The following is an 18,451-nucleotide window of genomic DNA, read 5'->3' as shown; positions in this document are numbered from 1 at the left end:
TTTTATTACTTTTGTATAACTAAACAACAATGGTCCAAACTTAAAAATCTTTATTTCAAGTATAATATAGCCATCAATTTGTAACTTATTTTTTTCCTTTTTCTCATAACTTAGATATTTATTTTGTCTTCTCCTTCCTCATTCAACTTCTCAACACACTAGTCCATTTTTAGAGTTATCTTTTTGCTTCTTTCTTTGTCTTTCTTTTCCATCTTCTTATCTCCATTTTGAGTACATTTTGTGTGACTGTGATTTCTTATGATTTTGTAATCTAACTTTATATTTCTTTTCCATGTAACAACTATGAATTTTGTTATCTTTTATTTTTACTTCTTTAGTTTGTAAATGTTTCAACTACGAATCTACTTACACCATCTATTGTCACCTTCATTCTATTTTTATACACTATTTTAAAAATATTTTTTTATCGTTTTAAGCTTCATCTTCCTTAAGATAAATTGGTTTACAAAAAAATTCAAACCCGATTATACCCACCCGCTTAAATCCGAATCCATTTTAACCCGAACCTCTTCAAATCGAAAGCTCAGTCGGTCGGATATGGGTCACATTTTTTCAAAGTCGGTTTACAATGAGTTAGACATTTTTCACCCGAACCCGACCAAACCCACCCGTTGCTCACCCCTATTCAAATTTGTATTGGATATATTCGTATTTATATTCGTACTCGTAAAAAATTAATTATTTTTTTCAAAAAGGACACAATATTTTTAACTTATCTTTTTATTATACTACAATGGTAATTGAGTTATTTGTCTATTTCATATTTTAATCAAGAGATTTTAGAAGCACTAATTCTTAAATATAAATTTTTTTTAAAATAATCGAATCGGGGACGGAGACGGGACGAGACGAGTAATTATATATCCATCCCTAGTTTAATATTTCACGTTTTACCCATACATGTATCTATACTCGGTCAAATCAAATATTTTTTCGTCAAAGTCGAAACGGGTTTGAGTATTATTTATGGATACATGTTTATTTGATATCCCTATGAAAGAGCACCCATCATAACTATAATTGATAAGGAAAATGTAATATTTACTCGTAAACAGGTGATCAATTTTGAATTTTTTTATAGGATGCTTATAACAATCAAAAGCACACCAGAATTATAGTAATTCAGAGATTCATAAACAGCAAAAACTGGATGAAAAATTTTCATGAGTTTGGTGTCTCGCACACCTAGTAAAGGGAATATTTAGGAATAAAAAAGGACAAGAGAATATTTTAATTTGGCCAGAGCAATTAAAAACTTTTAGAATCTATATGAAACCCACTTTCGCTTCTGATGGATTTTTTCAGGCCAGGATCGCTTCTTGTGGTTGTTTGGTCGGCAGATAATTTTAAAATAAAGTGCCATAACTTGTTCAACATTAATCCAAAATCAAATTGAAACGAATCTCCTTTGTATTAATAATTGAAGGTCATTCGAAAAAAATATTAGACATCTTTTTCAGTAATGCAACGCCATTTACATTTTAAAAGCTCATAGTCCCAGTACTGTGTTCGTCGAGTAAAGTATGCACGATCCGTCCCATTTTACTAATTATTTCATTCGGCTTGACTTGTTAAGATTTTCAAGTGCAGAGACATTATAGTTTAATGATAAATTTGATAATACTCAAATATTTCTATATTTTTAAGTAATTTTAGGTAATTATCGAGTATAATTTATATTTTTAAAATTTATTTTTAATTTAAATTAGTAATAAAATTAGATCAAACTACTTTACACTCATTTTACTTTTTATTAGATTTTTTGGGTGTGTTTTTGGTGTTGTCGGACACAAGAATATGTGAAGAGAAAAATTCATGAAAAGTCTCAAAAATAATATAAAGACATTGGGACAACTATTTCCAATACAAGTTCTAGGCCTAGTTACCAACATCATCGATATTCTGATGAGCATATTATTTGTAACAACATATAAAACAATAAAGACATTGAAACAAGGAGAGTAAGAAAACTTTTCACTATAATTCATGACATGAAATAAGAGATGAATAACCAAACACACACAATACATTCTTTATAGCAATATTGTCGGTATTAAACATATATTTAAAACTATAAAAAAAATAATAACTCATTCATAATACATCAAAGCATTAATCTCCAAATACAATTCAGTTGCATACAAATATGAGATGTAGTGGACATAAACTCTTGATTTGTATGCATGTGCTACCAAACACAAGACATAATGTATATTTGTCGATTTGTTGATTTGTGTGCATATGACACATGTCATAGAGATCTTTTGTCATATCATGAAACATTATACATACTCAAAGATTATTTGACATGCATATGATTTGTCATACTTATAATTGTTATTCACAATGATTTGCCTAACATATGCTTATAATTTAAATAATCTTATACAAATTATTTAAATTAGTTACCTCTAACCTCTAAGTAGAATTGTCCAAGTGAATCAAAATTTATAAATTCACTCGTCTCATCATGTGCTTGAGTTAAATTAGACTAAAATATTTAACTTATTTTTTGTTATAAAAAAAATTTTGGTTTCTTACTAACAACTCAACTCACCTTAAGTCATTCCCTAATAAATTGGATTGACTTAATATATTTTTTATTTTATTTTTTTATTTTTTAGATTTTCAAATTTTAAATTATGTAATTATATATTTATACAATCATACTAATTATGAATCATAATAATTAATATTAATTTGATAATGTATGTGAATATTTTATATAATAACTTTGATATTATTTGATTATAAATTTATTAAGTTAGTTGTGATTATTTTATATATATATATATATATATATTATTGTTAATGTAATTATAATTCTAAAATATAAAACTATAATATATATTTCTTATAAAATTTAATAATTTTTTTTATATTTTTAATACAAGTGAATCAATCATAGTCAACTCAAATTAATTTTTTTAAAACTGGCCAATGGAAATGACTTTAACATTGTACCTCTAAGTCAATTCTAAGGGTATATATGTTGCACGTGCACCTGATGCTGACCTATTAATTTTGGGGCAGATTCGATTAGGCTTTGTTCGAACATGAATTTGGACCCAACTCTTCCTCTTGCGTGCTTCTTGTTAGTAACTTGCTACCACAATTAGCTATCCCCGCATCTTTTTTCCTTGGATGGTTTTGTTCTGTTGCTGTCACTGGGTCCATTTCAGAAAGGTCCACTTTGCTGATTCTTTATTTCTCATCATTATCGTTTTTTGGGTTTCGCTCAGTTTCCTGATACTTTTTATATGCACTTTTTTTTAAAAATAATTTTATCATTTTTTATATATACTTTTAATGCTAAACCTAAATATTATACAAAGCTAGCTCAAAATTAGTAATTCCGATAGTAAATTGGTAGATTCATTCAATGCATTTTTTTAATGGTGAAAATAAACTAAAACCAAATAAAATAAATTTCAAAGGTGTGACACCCATTCTACTATAATACATATATAAAATAATATAAAAAAAGTTACTTTAACACGGGTAAAATGGTTCAAATCTTTAAAAGAAAATACATTTTCAATATCCGATCAATTTAAAATAAAGTTTAGAAAGCAAATAAGTTTGTAAATAGTTTCAAAAGAAATGTAAAAATTTCAATTATAATAATAATTAAAGTCCTAGAAGACCCTTGCCTCGATGTCACACCATCAGAGCACTCTCATGACTCAATTATTGGTACCTTGAATGTCACTCATGTCCATATTTTCCTTACCTAAAAACAATCACAAATGTACGGTGAGAAAAGAAGATATTTATATAGAAAATACATCACGAAATTTAACAAAACAATCTCAAAGCAATATGATTTATAAACACAATATTCATCATTCAAACATGTTCAACATCATTTCTCAAATCCACATATTTCATCATCTCATCACAATTCACATATGTACATATAAACAAATTGCACATATACATTATGTCACACATCTAGCAATAGATCACGTACAAGCCCTTACTGACGCATCATGTAACGACCCGACAGGCCACTACACTCACAACCACAGCACACCGGAAACACTAGGTAGAATAGAACGAGTATATAAATATAGGATCTAGAATATAAATATATACGAATGTTCCAATCCAACTAGAGTTAGGGCGTACAATACAAACATTTCATCAAAAATCACTATGCCAAGTGACTGAAAAACAAACAAAGCATCCTAAAGGATTCAGCTCCACCTTCCAGCTACAGATACACCACCTATCCCTGCTCTGCTCCCATACATAGTATGATCATTGCAGTCCAACCACATGGAAACAACAAAAGGGTAAGCTAGTATAAAAGAAATAACATATAGAAAATTTAAGAAATATAAATAACCACAACTATCAACACTTCATCAACATACATCCCATTGATTTTTCAACTTGGTCATCAATATTCATGTAATGCGTCGTCATGCATATCAACTCGGAGATCTCATACAACAACTCAGCCTTTCGACCTACAACAACTCAGCCTTGCGGCGTACAACAACTCAGCCTTTCGGCCTACAACAACTCAGCCTTGCGGCCTACAACAACCAATATCAACACACAACACAACACAACCGTACCGCTCAACATAGCAACTTACAATAATGTACAACTGATACAACTCAACTCGTCTCAACAACGTTAATCAATATTAGTCAACATATTCATGAAATAACACATCCAAAACAACCTTCAACATATCTTAATCACTCATTGTGAAGTGACAACCATTACTAATCATAGAATATCTGGAGTTATAATGCTCCTATCAGGCTCATCCTTATCTCATATTAAAGATAAGAAGATTTCCTATAACTCTTATGAAGACACCAAATCCTAATTCCTTCATCTACCATGTAAAAAAAAATGATAAAAACCGCAACAGCTATAAGGAATACTGGCAGCTTGACCCCTCTTCACTAAAACAGACATATATGGCGTTATAGCACTCCTATCATACTCATCCTTATCTCATATGAAAGATAAGAAGATGTTCTACAACTCTCATGAAGACACCGAGTCCAAATTATTTCATCTACCTTGTGAAAAATTATAAAAACCGAAACAGTTATAACCAATGCTGGCAGCCTGACCTCTCTTCACTAAAACTGCCATATCTAGAGTTCTAGACCTCCTTTTTGGGTGATTCCAACGCTATTGGAAAGCTAACATCCAGGGCTACAACTTTCATGAAGACCTCAAGACCAAATTCGGTCATCTAGGCCCACCGCTGCAGCGCTCAATCCAGCGCTTTAGCTGTAACTCTCTGCCAGCTCATTTTCTCCTGGGCTTCCTTTTTCGTTTCAGCACCAAGTGCAGAAATTCTACACTTCCATGGCTTCCCTTTTTATTTTTCAGCTAAAATCCATCAATGTTTACCCTCAAAACATGATCTACCAACCACATACAATCCAAAAACATCAACAATTACAATATACATGCATCAATCATCAAAAACCCCAAATTTTCATCAAGCACCACCATCAATCCACAAAAATCAGCCATCAAGTGAGTTTCTAACTCACTTCTAAACAATCAGCATAAACAACTAACTTCCCTTACCTTGGCTCAAAAACTCCAAGCTCCGGGAAGACGAGTATGGAAGGGAAGAAGAGGAAGAGAACTCCGCACACGGTATGCTACCCTTAGCTTCCAGCTTGCAAAGAAGGGTCTTCAAAATCACTCACGGATTTAGCTAGAAAAAGAGATTTGAATAAGGTTAAGAATTGAGAGAAAAGAAAGATCAACCACTATGTGCCCAAAAGAGAAAACAAGTGAGAGTGGGTGAGGGTCCGGGGAAGAAAAAAAAAACAAACATCATGGGTCTCACAACCTCCCCAACAACAAGAGTTTTCGTCCTCGAAAATAGACTTACTTGGGAAAAGAAAGGGGTAACGCTCCCTGAGCTGCTGTTCCACCTCCCAAGTAGCCTCACCAGTAGTTGCATCCCACAATACCTTCATTAGAGTAATGGACTTGCCCCTCAACTCCTTCAGCTTATGATCAACTATAGCTACGGGCAACTTCTCAAAGGTCAGGTTCTCCTTCACTTGCACATCATCCAGTTCCACCACATGACTCGGGTCATGAACGTACTTTCTCAACTGAGATACATGAAATACATCGTGTAGGTTCGAAAGAGACGGAGGTAAAGCCAACCGATAAGCAACCGGACCCACACGCTGTATTATCTGATAGGGACCGACAAACCTCGGTGTCAACTTCTTTGCTTTCAGTGCTCTACCTACACCAGAGGTCGGAGTCACCTTCAAAAACACATGTTCCCCCTCAGCAAACTCCAAAGGCTTGCGCCTCTTGTCAGCATACGACTTCTGTCTACTCTGCGCAGTCTTCATCCTTTCCTGAATCATCTTTACTTTCTCAGTGGTCTGTAGGATTATCTCCGGACCTACCACCACTGACTCACCTTCCTGATACCAGCACAGAGGAGTCCTACATCTTCTGCCATACAACGCTTCAAATGGTGCCATCCTAATGCTTGCATGAAAACTGTTGTTGTAGGTGAACTCGACCAACGGTAAGACCTCCTCCCAGCTACCCAAGTGGTCTAACACACAAGCCCTAAGTAGATCCTCCAAGGACTGGATTGTCCTTTCTGACTGACCATCCGTCTGTGGATGATAAGCAGAGCTCAATTTCAATTTCGTGCCTAAGGCTTGGTGTAGACTCTGCCAAAATCTAGAAGTGAACCTTGGATCTCTGTCTGAAATAATACTAGAAGGCACCCCATGCAACCGTACTATTTCTTTCACATACAATTGTGTTAGCTTCTCCAAGGACCACTTGATGTTGACAGGCAAGAAATGTGCACACTTGGTCAAACGATCAACAACTACCCAAATAGCATCACTGTTTCTAGCTGACCTAGGCAACCCCACAACGAAATCCATAGTAATGCTATCCCACTTCCACTCTGGAATCTCAATCTGCTGCATCAACCCACTCGGCTTCTGATGCTCAACCTTCGCCTTCTGACAGGTCAGACAGGCCGCCACATATTCAGCTATCTCCCTCTTCATACCAGACCACCAGAAAGTCTTCTTGAGGTCTTGGTACATCTTAGTCATACCCGGGTGTATGCTAAGTCTACTCTTGTGGCCTTCATCCAACACAGCTCTCTTCAGCTCAGCATCCTGGGGTAGGCAAATTCTGCCTTTAAACCTCAAGATCCCGTCTTCTCCTAGTTCAAAACCAATTGCCTTCTCAGTACCCAGCAAACCAAGAAGCTTCACCAACTCCACATCTTGTAACTGTTTTAGTCCAACCTGCCTCAAGAACTCATTAGTTGTGGTGATCATCCCACAACTAATGTGATCCTGAGCTAACTCCACCCCAAGGTTCAAATCTCTAAATTTCTCAATTAATTCCAACTCCTTCACCATCATACTTGACATGTGGATGGATTTCCTACTCAATGCATCCGCCACAACATTGGCCTTACCAGGATGATACATCAACTGGAAGTCATAGTCCTTCAGAAACTCCATCCACCGTCTCTGCCTCACGTTTAGCTCCTTCTGGTCAAACAGATACTTCAGACTCTTATGATCACTAAAGACGCTGAACCGTGCACCATACAAATAGTGTCGCCATATCTTTAAGGCAAAAACAACCGCTGCCAATTCCAGGTCATGAGTGGGATAATTCCTCTCATGGTTCTTCAGTTGCCTTGAAGCGTAGGCCACTACTTTCCCGTGTTGCATCAACACACACCCAAGACCCTGGTGAGAAGCATCACAATACACATCAAAGGGCTCACCAGAATTTGGCAACACCAACACAGGAGAAGTAGTCAACCTTCTCTTCAACTCCTCAAAACTCTGCTCACAGGCATCTGTCCAAATGAACGGCTGCTCCTTCCTCGTCAACTGGGTTAGAGGCGCTACTATCCTGGAGAATCCTTCAATGAACCGTCGATAGTAACCCGCCAAACCCACAAAGCTCCGAATGTCAGTGACAGTTCTTGGACGCTCCCACTGTATCACCGACTCCACCTTAGCCGGATCAACAACAATTCCCTCAGCCGAAATCACATGGCCCAAGAATTTCACTTCATTTAACCAGAACTCACATTTTGAAAGCTTAGCATATAGTTGCTTCGCCTTCAAAATCTCCAGCACCACCCTCAAGTGCTCTTCATGCTCTTCCCAGGTTCTTGAATAAATCAAGATATCATCTATGAACACCACCACGTATTTATCCAAGAATGGTCGGAAGATTCTATTCATGTAATCCATGAACACTGCAGGAGCGTTGGTCACACCGAATGGCATCACAACATATTCATAGTGACCATACCTAGTCCTGAAAGCAGTCTTCGGTATGTCACCCTCCTTCACCCTAATTTGGTGATAGCCTGACCTCAAATCAATCTTAGAAAACACTGATGCTCCCTTCAGCTGATCCATTAAGTCATCTATCCGGGGCAGAGGATATTTGTTCTTAATGGTCAATTTGTTCAACTGCCGGTAATCCACACAAAGTCGACTACTCCCATCCTTCTTCTTCACCAACAACACAGGAGCACCCCACGGTGAAACGCTTGGCCGCACCAACTGCTTCTCCAATAAGTCTTCCAACTGACCTTTCAACTCAATCAGCTCGGCAGGAGCCATCCTATAGGGAGCCACCGACACTGGCCCCGCATCTGGAACTAGATCAATGCTAAACTCTATCTCCCTAACAGGAGGCAACCCAGGCACCTCATCAGGAAACACTTCAACAAAGTCTCTCACCACATCTATCTCAGAAATGACCCTCTCAGTCTCCACACTCATCATAGAAAGAAGGAGGCAACACTTTGCTCCATTCCTCCACAATAATTCAGCTTGGCTAGCTGAAATCAACAACTCATCCTCCTCCTGAGGAAAGATCAACCGCCTATTGGCACAATCTATAATGATACGATTGGCAGATAACCAATCCATCCCTAAGATTATGTCAATATCAACTAAAGGCAAACAAATCAAGTTTACCTTGTATTTCTTCCCATTCACAACAATGGGGCAGCTAGCACATAGTTCAGAAGCAACTACTGAAGCAGAAGCGGGCGTCGACACTAGCAGTCTTAACCCTAAATCACACACAGGCACTCCCAACCTAGCAACACAGGCATAGGAAATAAAAGAATGGGAAGCCCCAGAATCAAACAAAAGCATTACATCCTTACCAGCAGCCTTGCCCTTCCCCTTCACTAAGTCAGAAGAAGTCGAAGCCTCAGCACCCGTTAAAGCAAATACTCTACCGGCTGTAGTGGGTTTGTCACCCCTCTGAGTCTCAGTCCTCTGTACACTATTCTTCTGAGTATCAACTCTCTGTGCATCACTCCTTTGAGTACTCCTCTCTGGTCTACTCCTGGTGGGACAGTTGAAAGACACATGGCCCATCTGCTGACATCTGAAACATTTGCTCTCAGTGTGGGGACAATCCTTGATCAAATGGGGTCCACCACACCTGTAACATCTAAGGGCAACACTTCCACTCTGTCCCCCTCCTCTGGTAGCCTCGGCAGATTGCCTAATGAAAGAACCCCCTTGTTGTGATTGGGGCCTATCATATGGCTTCCTCTGACTCTCACCCTTCTTGGACCCAGATGGCCCACCTGCAGTCCTCACAATACGATTACCACCCTCCAATTGCTCTACCACCCTTGCCTTCTCTACCAAGGCAGGAAACTCTGTGATGGCCATAGGCACCACCATCCTCTTCAGCTCATATCTCAAACCATTAGCAAATTTCCTGCATTTCCAAGCCTCAGGCATACTTTGCGAATAAAAACGGGCCAGGTGTTCGAATTTCATCGCATACTCAAAAACTGTCATCCCTCCCTGATGCAGTCGCATAAACTCTGCCTCCTTGGCATGCCTCACGCTTTCCGGAAAGTACTTCTCCATAAATACCGTTCGGAAGCACTCCCAATCAACTGTGGCTCCTCTAGCAGCAAGCATCTGATAGGTGCCTCTCCACCAATGCTCAGCCTCTCCCACAAGCATATACACAGCATATGCTATCCTCCTCTCTGGAGGACATCCCAGAACAGTAAAGATCTTTTCCAACTCACGGATCCAGCGGTCAGCTACCTCTGAATCCCCATCTCCAGCAAACTGCGGAGGGTTACACTTCCTAAACTCAGCAAGATCTCGGCTCTCCTGTGACCCTGCAGGTCTTGATGCACCAGTTGCAGTTCTTTCAGCCTCCATCCTAGCAAAATAGGCATTTTGCTGCTGCATAGCCATGCTCAACATCTCAAGGGCACGGGCTATCTGCTCATTGGTCCTAGTCATCTTCTACAAAGGTAACAACATCTTTAATAAACAATAACTAAACCATACATTAATTGACAGCACAATAATTCAACACAGAAATTTTAGCACAAAAGACATCATAGCAAAACAACACAGCACAGAGCTAACACAGCAAAAAGCCTAAAGGGACCACCCCCAAAGAGTGTCCACTAGACTCTAACTGCTCTGATACCATTAAAGTGTAACGACCCGACAGGCCACTACACTCACAACCACAGCACACCGGAAACACTAGGTAGAATAGAACGAGTATATAAATATAGGATCTAGAATATAAATATATACGAATGTTCCAATCCAACTAGAGTTAGGGCGTACAATACAAACATTTCATCAAAAATCACTATGCCAAGTGACTGAAAAACAAACAAAGCATCCTAAAGGATTCAGCTCCACCTTCCAGCTACAGATACACCACCTATCCCTGCTCTGCTCCCATACATAGTATGATCATTGCAGTCCAACCACATGGAAACAACAAAAGGGTAAGCTAGTATAAAAGAAATAACATATAGAAAATTTAAGAAATATAAATAACCACAACTATCAACACTTCATCAACATACATCCCATTGATTTTTCAACTTGGTCATCAATATTCATGTAATGCGTCGTCATGCATATCAACTCGGAGATCTCATACAACAACTCAGCCTTTCGACCTACAACAACTCAGCCTTGCGGCGTACAACAACTCAGCCTTTCGGCCTACAACAACTCAGCCTTGCGGCCTACAACAACCAATATCAACACACAACACAACACAACCGTACCGCTCAACATAGCAACTTACAATAATGTACAACTGATACAACTCAACTCGTCTCAACAACGTTAATCAATATTAGTCAACATATTCATGAAATAACACATCCAAAACAACCTTCAACATATCTTAATCACTCATTGTGAAGTGACAACCATTACTAATCATAGAATATCTGGAGTTATAATGCTCCTATCAGGCTCATCCTTATCTCATATTAAAGATAAGAAGATTTCCTATAACTCTTATGAAGACACCAAATCCTAATTCCTTCATCTACCATGTAAAAAAAAATGATAAAAACCGCAACAGCTATAAGGAATACTGGCAGCTTGACCCCTCTTCACTAAAACAGACATATATGGCGTTATAGCACTCCTATCATACTCATCCTTATCTCATATGAAAGATAAGAAGATGTTCTACAACTCTCATGAAGACACCGAGTCCAAATTATTTCATCTACCTTGTGAAAAATTATAAAAACCGAAACAGTTATAACCAATGCTGGCAGCCTGACCTCTCTTCACTAAAACTGCCATATCTAGAGTTCTAGACCTCCTTTTTGGGTGATTCCAACGCTATTGGAAAGCTAACATCCAGGGCTACAACTTTCATGAAGACCTCAAGACCAAATTCGGTCATCTAGGCCCACCGCTGCAGCGCTCAATCCAGCGCTTTAGCTGTAACTCTCTGCCAGCTCATTTTCTCCTGGGCTTCCTTTTTCGTTTCAGCACCAAGTGCAGAAATTCTACACTTCCATGGCTTCCCTTTTTATTTTTCAGCTAAAATCCATCAATGTTTACCCTCAAAACATGATCTACCAACCACATACAATCCAAAAACATCAACAATTACAATATACATGCATCAATCATCAAAAACCCCAAATTTTCATCAAGCACCACCATCAATCCACAAAAATCAGCCATCAAGTGAGTTTCTAACTCACTTCTAAACAATCAGCATAAACAACTAACTTCCCTTACCTTGGCTCAAAAACTCCAAGCTCCGGGAAGACGAGTATGGAAGGGAAGAAGAGGAAGAGAACTCCGCACACGGTATGCTACCCTTAGCTTCCAGCTTGCAAAGAAGGGTCTTCAAAATCACTCACGGATTTAGCTAGAAAAAGAGATTTGAATAAGGTTAAGAATTGAGAGAAAAGAAAGATCAACCACTATGTGCCCAAAAGAGAAAACAAGTGAGAGTGGGTGAGGGTCCGGGGAAGAAAAAAAAAACAAACATCATGGGTCTCACACATCACACGTCCAGCATCGTGTTACGCACCCGACTGTGCTAATGCATTCCACTACCGGTATCGATATTGTAACGTCCTAAAATTTTTACTAATATAATAGTTAATTATCACTTATTTTATATTTATAGATTATTAAATGGGTTTTATAATTAAATAATTAATATTATTTATTTATTTATTTATTTTATTATTATTTTTTTAAGGCCTAGAACGGGCCATTCCAAATTATGAAAATAACCTATTTTTGTTGTCCCAGAACGGGCCGTTCCAAAAGGTGAAACGGGCCGTTCCAAACTATGAAATAGGCTTATTTTTTGTTAGCCCAAAATGGGATGTTCCAAAACTAGAACGGGCCGTTCTGAATTATAAAAATGCTTAAAGACCTTAGTTGGAAACAGGTCGTTCCAATTATGGTCGTCATGAGTAGGAGGAGAATCTTGAAGATTTTTGATAGATAAGTCGATGTTCTGAGGTAAAGGGGATGAGAACTTTATCTTTTTAAAATTTTATATGCTATTATATTTATTTATTCATGTCATATTTTATGCGTATTTATTTAGTGAGGTTTCCCTAACCTCACCTATTTGCTTAATCTATAATAATTTTTACTCATAATAATTAATAAGGTGTTCATAGTTTATGTGTTTAATTATTTTATAATGATTATCATTTTCATTTATATGATTGAGACTCTTAATATATTCTTTTTACGTAAATATTATTCGAATTTATTTAATGTAAATATATTTTATAATCAACTATAATATAGTTTTGATATCTTGAACTCGTCTTGTTGTTATTTCTTCATGTATTGATGAAGATAAATATTATTCTATGGCCATAGAAGATAAAGTTTGAATTATTTGTAGCTAGAGATTTGACCATGGGGATTTAAATGAGTAAGGAATGAAGGTGAAATATCCTCTTGTTTGTTAAGGTGAAATATCCTTTTGTTGGTTAGTATTATGATGATGCTCATTTATCCTGACTAGTCACTACAAGTATAATTCAAATTTTATTATAACATAAAAATTTAATATATATATATATATATGTTTAATAAGGATTATAAATAATTCTGTACATTCTATTGAATTATTTGTATTTATTTGATATTTGTTCTCACTCTTTATTTTTTTATTTTTTTATTTTTTATAAATATATTACAAAATAGATGGATCTACCCGTGATTCCAGGTCCTTGTTATTACTGTTGTCTTCCGTGGAGGGAATTGGAATGTGAAGGTTGTTTGATGAACCTATTATAATATTTTTTTTCTGCCAATCATGTTAATTCAATTGTAAATTTATTTTCATCATCAATGTAAATATTGTAATAGAAGTGGAAGAAACGAATAATGTATAAAATAGTACGTTATTGTAAATATTTTTAGAACGATATGTAATTTAATAAGTTCACAAAATTTTCTCTGTTCTTGTAAAAATATTATTAATGATATAATTGTGATAATATCATTAAGGCGAAAATATAAACTGGGCATTACATTAAGTGCTCTGATATCACGCATACGACTGTATTTGATGCATCACACATCTAGTATCATATCACACTTACAACCATGCCCACAACAATCCATAAATAGCACCATATCATGTGCATACCCTTACGACATGATGTCACGCATACAACTGTGTCCAATTATCACATCACAGTTCACAATTCAATTCCACATCACATGCACAACCAACATTTTCACATAAAATAATAAGTCATACAAATATTTTGCACAACCTCCTTATACATATCAATCTTTAATTCACAATTAATTTACATTCCATCTAGCACACGCACCATTTATATCTCTTCATACAATAGTTGTTACTGGACATCATACGATTTACAACATCATCAAAATCCATCAATATAATACCATATTTCACAATCCCACATCAAACTCATTCAATCATATCATAAGTATTATAAGCATCACTAAGAAATCATAAAGTATCACAAACATGCCAAAAAGGGGGTCCCAAAACGTTAAAAACGCAAACTAAAATAGAATATCCGCATCGGACACCGTAAATCCTGACAGCTTGACTTCTACTCACTATTTTGACCATAACTTGAGTTATACACATCCTTTTTAAGTGATTCCAAAGCCATTAGAAAGCTAACACCCAAAGCTACAATTTTTTGTGAAGAACACAAAGCCTAAAAATATCGTTAAGATCATCTCGCATGACTAACAACACAAAGCTTAATATTTCGCGCACTAAATGGAGACTGAACTTATAACTCGCATAACTCAATCAATTCTTAACATTTTTACATGATTCTAGAGTCTAAATTATAGCCCCAAGTGTCTATTTTTTAACCCAACAAAAGAAAATTAATTTGGTTAATCACATAGAAAGATATTACAAAAATATTAAGGTACATCCATAACTAAAATCTTTCAATTACTCATTAATTCATATAATTAAGGGTGCTCATCAATCTACAAGAACACTAGTTTAGAGAGTACATCCCAATAAATCTAATTATCATCTAAATCATCAATTTTACCAAATAATATAATAACCACATTTATAAATCAAAATAAAACCCCAATTGAATCATCAATTTTATAGAATCTTAACTCAAATAGTTAAACTCCAATTTTTTCCAAAACCTAACTCATAGGCACTTTTCTACAATTTCATTTTCTCTCCTAGATCATCTTCGCTAATTGTTTGCATATCCCTAATCCTCAATACACGTAGAATTTAATGGAATCATCGATTCTTCAAATAGAAACAATTGTAAATTTACCAATAGTCTTACGAAATTTCTCCTCTACCCATTCCCCATGTGACTTTGCATAAAAATAAACACTTTTCCCCGTACCTGATTGTGTAAATCCAAATAACTCTGGTATAGGGAAATTTATTCATGATTTCTTCTTGGGTACTCCGTCTCAAAGCTCTTTGTTTTTCCTCTATTTCTTTTTTAACTCTTCAGAACGCAAATGAGACAGATAAGGTCAACTATACCTAATTACTTTCTTAAAATAATCCACTGGCTAGGTCAATCCAATCCATCTTCCTTCTCTTCCGACCCACTTCTCTTTTCACAAAATAATTAAATAAAATAAATACATATACAATATAAAATATTTTTCCTCTATAATAATAATAATATACTTCTAACCAAAATATAATAATATAATTTCAATATTAAAATATCTTATAAAATCAATCTTTTAAATTTTAAAGTAAAATATATAATTTATCAATTCCCAAATTATCCTTAAAACGTATAAATAATTATTTAAAACATATAAAATAATATTCTCTTATAATAATAACATAATATTGACCAAATACTATATAATAATAATAATAATAATAATAATAATTTAAAAAACGGGGTGTTATAAAAGTTCATTTTAATTTATTTTCTTCTTAAACTTCCATTTTATTGTTTCAAGGAATTTGTAGGAAATTTCCTTCCCAAAGTCATTAGTGAAGATAAAGCAAAATTAGCATTTCCCTTTGATTTTTCTCAAACTTTCCATTTTATTTTTGTTGTTACCGGTAAAAAGTTAATTGTTGACTGTTTTAATTGCCATTCCTGCATGATTGATGATTTGATTATCGCATGAATTAATATTTTGTTTTAGAAAGTGTGTGAGATAACGTCTCAAAATCCCTATTGTTTCTACTTAAAAAAATTTATAAACATTATTAATTACGAAATCCCTTTTGTTTTAACATCTTTACAGTGTCCAACTTTCTTTTTTAAAAAAATAATGACTCCTCATTGTATTCTCGTAAAAATATAATTAATACTGTCAACTCAAATGTTTTCCATAAAAGGAGCATGCCATTCTAAAGTCTTTATTACATTAAAGGATGTAATACATGTATAAGAGTGATAGTCAAATAATCATGTCAAAATCTACTCATATGTTATGTAAATTTAAAGACATAATTTAGTGAGTGAATAGTTAACTCTCCATGTTTTTTCAAGTAAACATTCTATATATATATACACGAGGATGGATTTATTTACTTCAAGAATAAATATATCTAAACTTATTTCATTCAATAACTCATGTTCTACATCAAATCTCAATGATTCAACCATTGAATTTAAAATTATTAATATATAAATCAAGTTTGTAAATTTTAAAAAAAAATGAAAATCATTTAATATTTTGTTTCATTAATTCAAATTGATAGGTGATCATAAAAATATATTATTTTATTTCATTTCATTAAAATAAAAAAAATAGAAAAGTGTTAACATATACTATCAAAATATATAAACAGAATAAAATTTAATAATTTTATTAAAACTAACAAATTAAGAAATAATTAAATACTAGAAAGAAAAGAAATAGAGATATGAGAGGGATAGAGAAAGATAAGGAGAGTGAGAATGAGACAAAACAAATAACGAGAAAGAGAGAAAGGGGGAGAGGGAGAGAAAGGGGGAGAGGGAGAGAAAAAAAGAGAGAAGGAGTGAGAGTGAGAGTGAGAAAGAGAGAAAACGAGAAAGAAAAAAAGAGAAACAGAAATAAAAAGAATTATTTTTTGTTTTAAAAAAATGATACTATAATTTTTTCTTAACTTGAGAAAGTTAAATTTCTATCTCCATGAAAATATTTTTGTGAGTAAATGGGTAAAAATAATTTTTAAAAAACTATATTCCTAGAATTTTATTTTATTTTTTAAATGATTACCCAAACATTAGAAAAACTAAAACTATCGATTAAATTTTTTTAGAAAAATAAAATATTTTACATACCAAACTCATAAGAAAATGATTCGGTTAAATAGAAACAACGTAAAATTATATGGCTGCAAAGGTTTTAAAAAGTTCAGAATATTTGGTGTCCAAAGAATAATGAAAAAGTAAATGCGAAAAGTATAAATATATCTATCTATAGATGCAAATTGCATAAAATCGAAAAGAATAAAATATTCTTTATCTATCTATAAATATATTCATGTATTTTTCTTACTTTGAAGACCATTCATAGAAGAGGAATACTTTAATATTAATGATGTGATCCAAGGCTTTTTACATCGATGTTTGATAGCAGAGAGATTTTTTCATACTCATAAATTATAATTTTTAAAAATTATAAATTTTGAGAACCATAATTTTTTTAAATAATTATAATTCATTTAATTATTTATAATTTTTTTTAGAATATCAATATAAGTTTTTAGAGAAAATAAATGTTCTCACGCTTAGTTAAAATGTTCCTTTCCTAACTATATAAATATTTTTCAAAAAATATCATTTACAAAAATTGAGTTTTTTTTATAATATTTAATTGTGTCATAATCGTATATAATAAAATATATTTAATTTAAAATAATAAATCAACAATTTACATATATGTAAAATTACATTAAATCAAAGTGTAAAATATAGTTTTCATGATTTATTATAATAATAAAAAAATTAAATTAACAATCAAAATAAAAATGAAAATGAAAATATAAATAAATTAGAAAATAATAATAAATATATATAGCATAATTTTGCTTAAATAATTTGTTAAATTTAGGTGTTAAAAATCACAATAACAACAATGCAGTTTTATAATTTATAAATTTTAAATAATTATAAAATACCATATCTTATAAGATTTATATAATTATTTAAATTTTATTATTAGATTAACAAGAAAAGTGATAAAATAATAGTAATTCTTCCTACCTAGTAGCAATAAAATATGTTTTTAACAAAATAACACAATAAAATAATTTATTAAAATTATGATGAAACGTTGCACTGATTTTATTTATTTTTTAATATATATATATATATATATAATTAAAAGTGATTAAAAATATGTCTAATAAATTATTTAATTTGATTTATATTTTAATTATTTAATAAAATTAATGTGTTTTCGTATTTGTTGTTTAAGCCATAATATGTAAAGAAAATATTAATTGGATTTTTTTAAAAAAAGGAATATTGTAATTTTTGTAAATATATAAAAAAATTCCTAATTTAAGAAAGTTGGATTCTTAACTTTATCATGAGAATTCTTTTTGTAAGAAAGTGAAATAAAAATGATTCTCAAAAATGTTTTTTTGAAAATATTTT

General features: G+C 33.6%; 1 protein-coding gene and 1 long non-coding RNA gene across 4 annotated transcripts; both read right to left on the bottom strand.

Annotated features, from left to right (window-relative positions):
• Positions 1–213: 213 nt before the first annotated feature.
• LOC145956989 (uncharacterized) lies at positions 214–15,230 on the bottom strand. Of its 3 annotated transcripts, XM_083073216.1 has the most exons (3): positions 12,108–12,360; positions 9,218–10,334; positions 214–4,263 (listed from the first exon to the last, which is right to left on the bottom strand). In XM_083073216.1, exons 2-3 carry the CDS (start codon positions 10,329–10,331, stop codon positions 4,253–4,255), a joined length of 1,125 nt encoding a protein of 374 aa, XP_082929342.1. In that variant the 5' UTR covers positions 10,332–10,334; positions 12,108–12,360; the 3' UTR covers positions 214–4,252. The 3 variants fall into 3 exon arrangements, 1 of the variants encoding a protein (XP_082929342.1); XR_014433446.1 differs by lacking the exons at positions 9,218–10,334; positions 12,108–12,360 and adding an exon at positions 5,590–5,839; XR_014433445.1 differs by lacking the exons at positions 214–4,263; positions 9,218–10,334 and adding an exon at positions 10,380–10,781 and having other exon boundaries at positions 12,108–15,230.
• LOC145956990 (uncharacterized) lies at positions 214–15,618 on the bottom strand. The gene is made up of 2 exons (XR_014433447.1): positions 15,227–15,618; positions 214–3,754 (listed from the first exon to the last, which is right to left on the bottom strand). It is a non-coding gene; the product is annotated as an uncharacterized LOC145956990 (long non-coding RNA).
• Positions 15,619–18,451: the final 2,833 nt, after the last annotated feature.

The sequence above is a fragment of the Cajanus cajan genome, chromosome 4 (assembly GCF_000230855.2).
Source record: "Cajanus cajan strain Asha chromosome 4, NIPB_CcT2T_4, whole genome shotgun sequence".
Taxonomy (NCBI): domain Eukaryota; kingdom Viridiplantae; phylum Streptophyta; class Magnoliopsida; order Fabales; family Fabaceae; genus Cajanus; species Cajanus cajan.
Note: the sequence above shows the minus strand (reverse complement) of the source record. Positions and strands in the feature narration are given on the sequence as shown.

What these genes read in the sequence shown, in the direction of transcription:
- LOC145956989 (XM_083073216.1), bottom strand. Translation starts at nt 10,331, where the DNA reads ATGACTAGGACCAATGAGCAGATAGCCCGTGCCCTTGAGATGTTGAGC.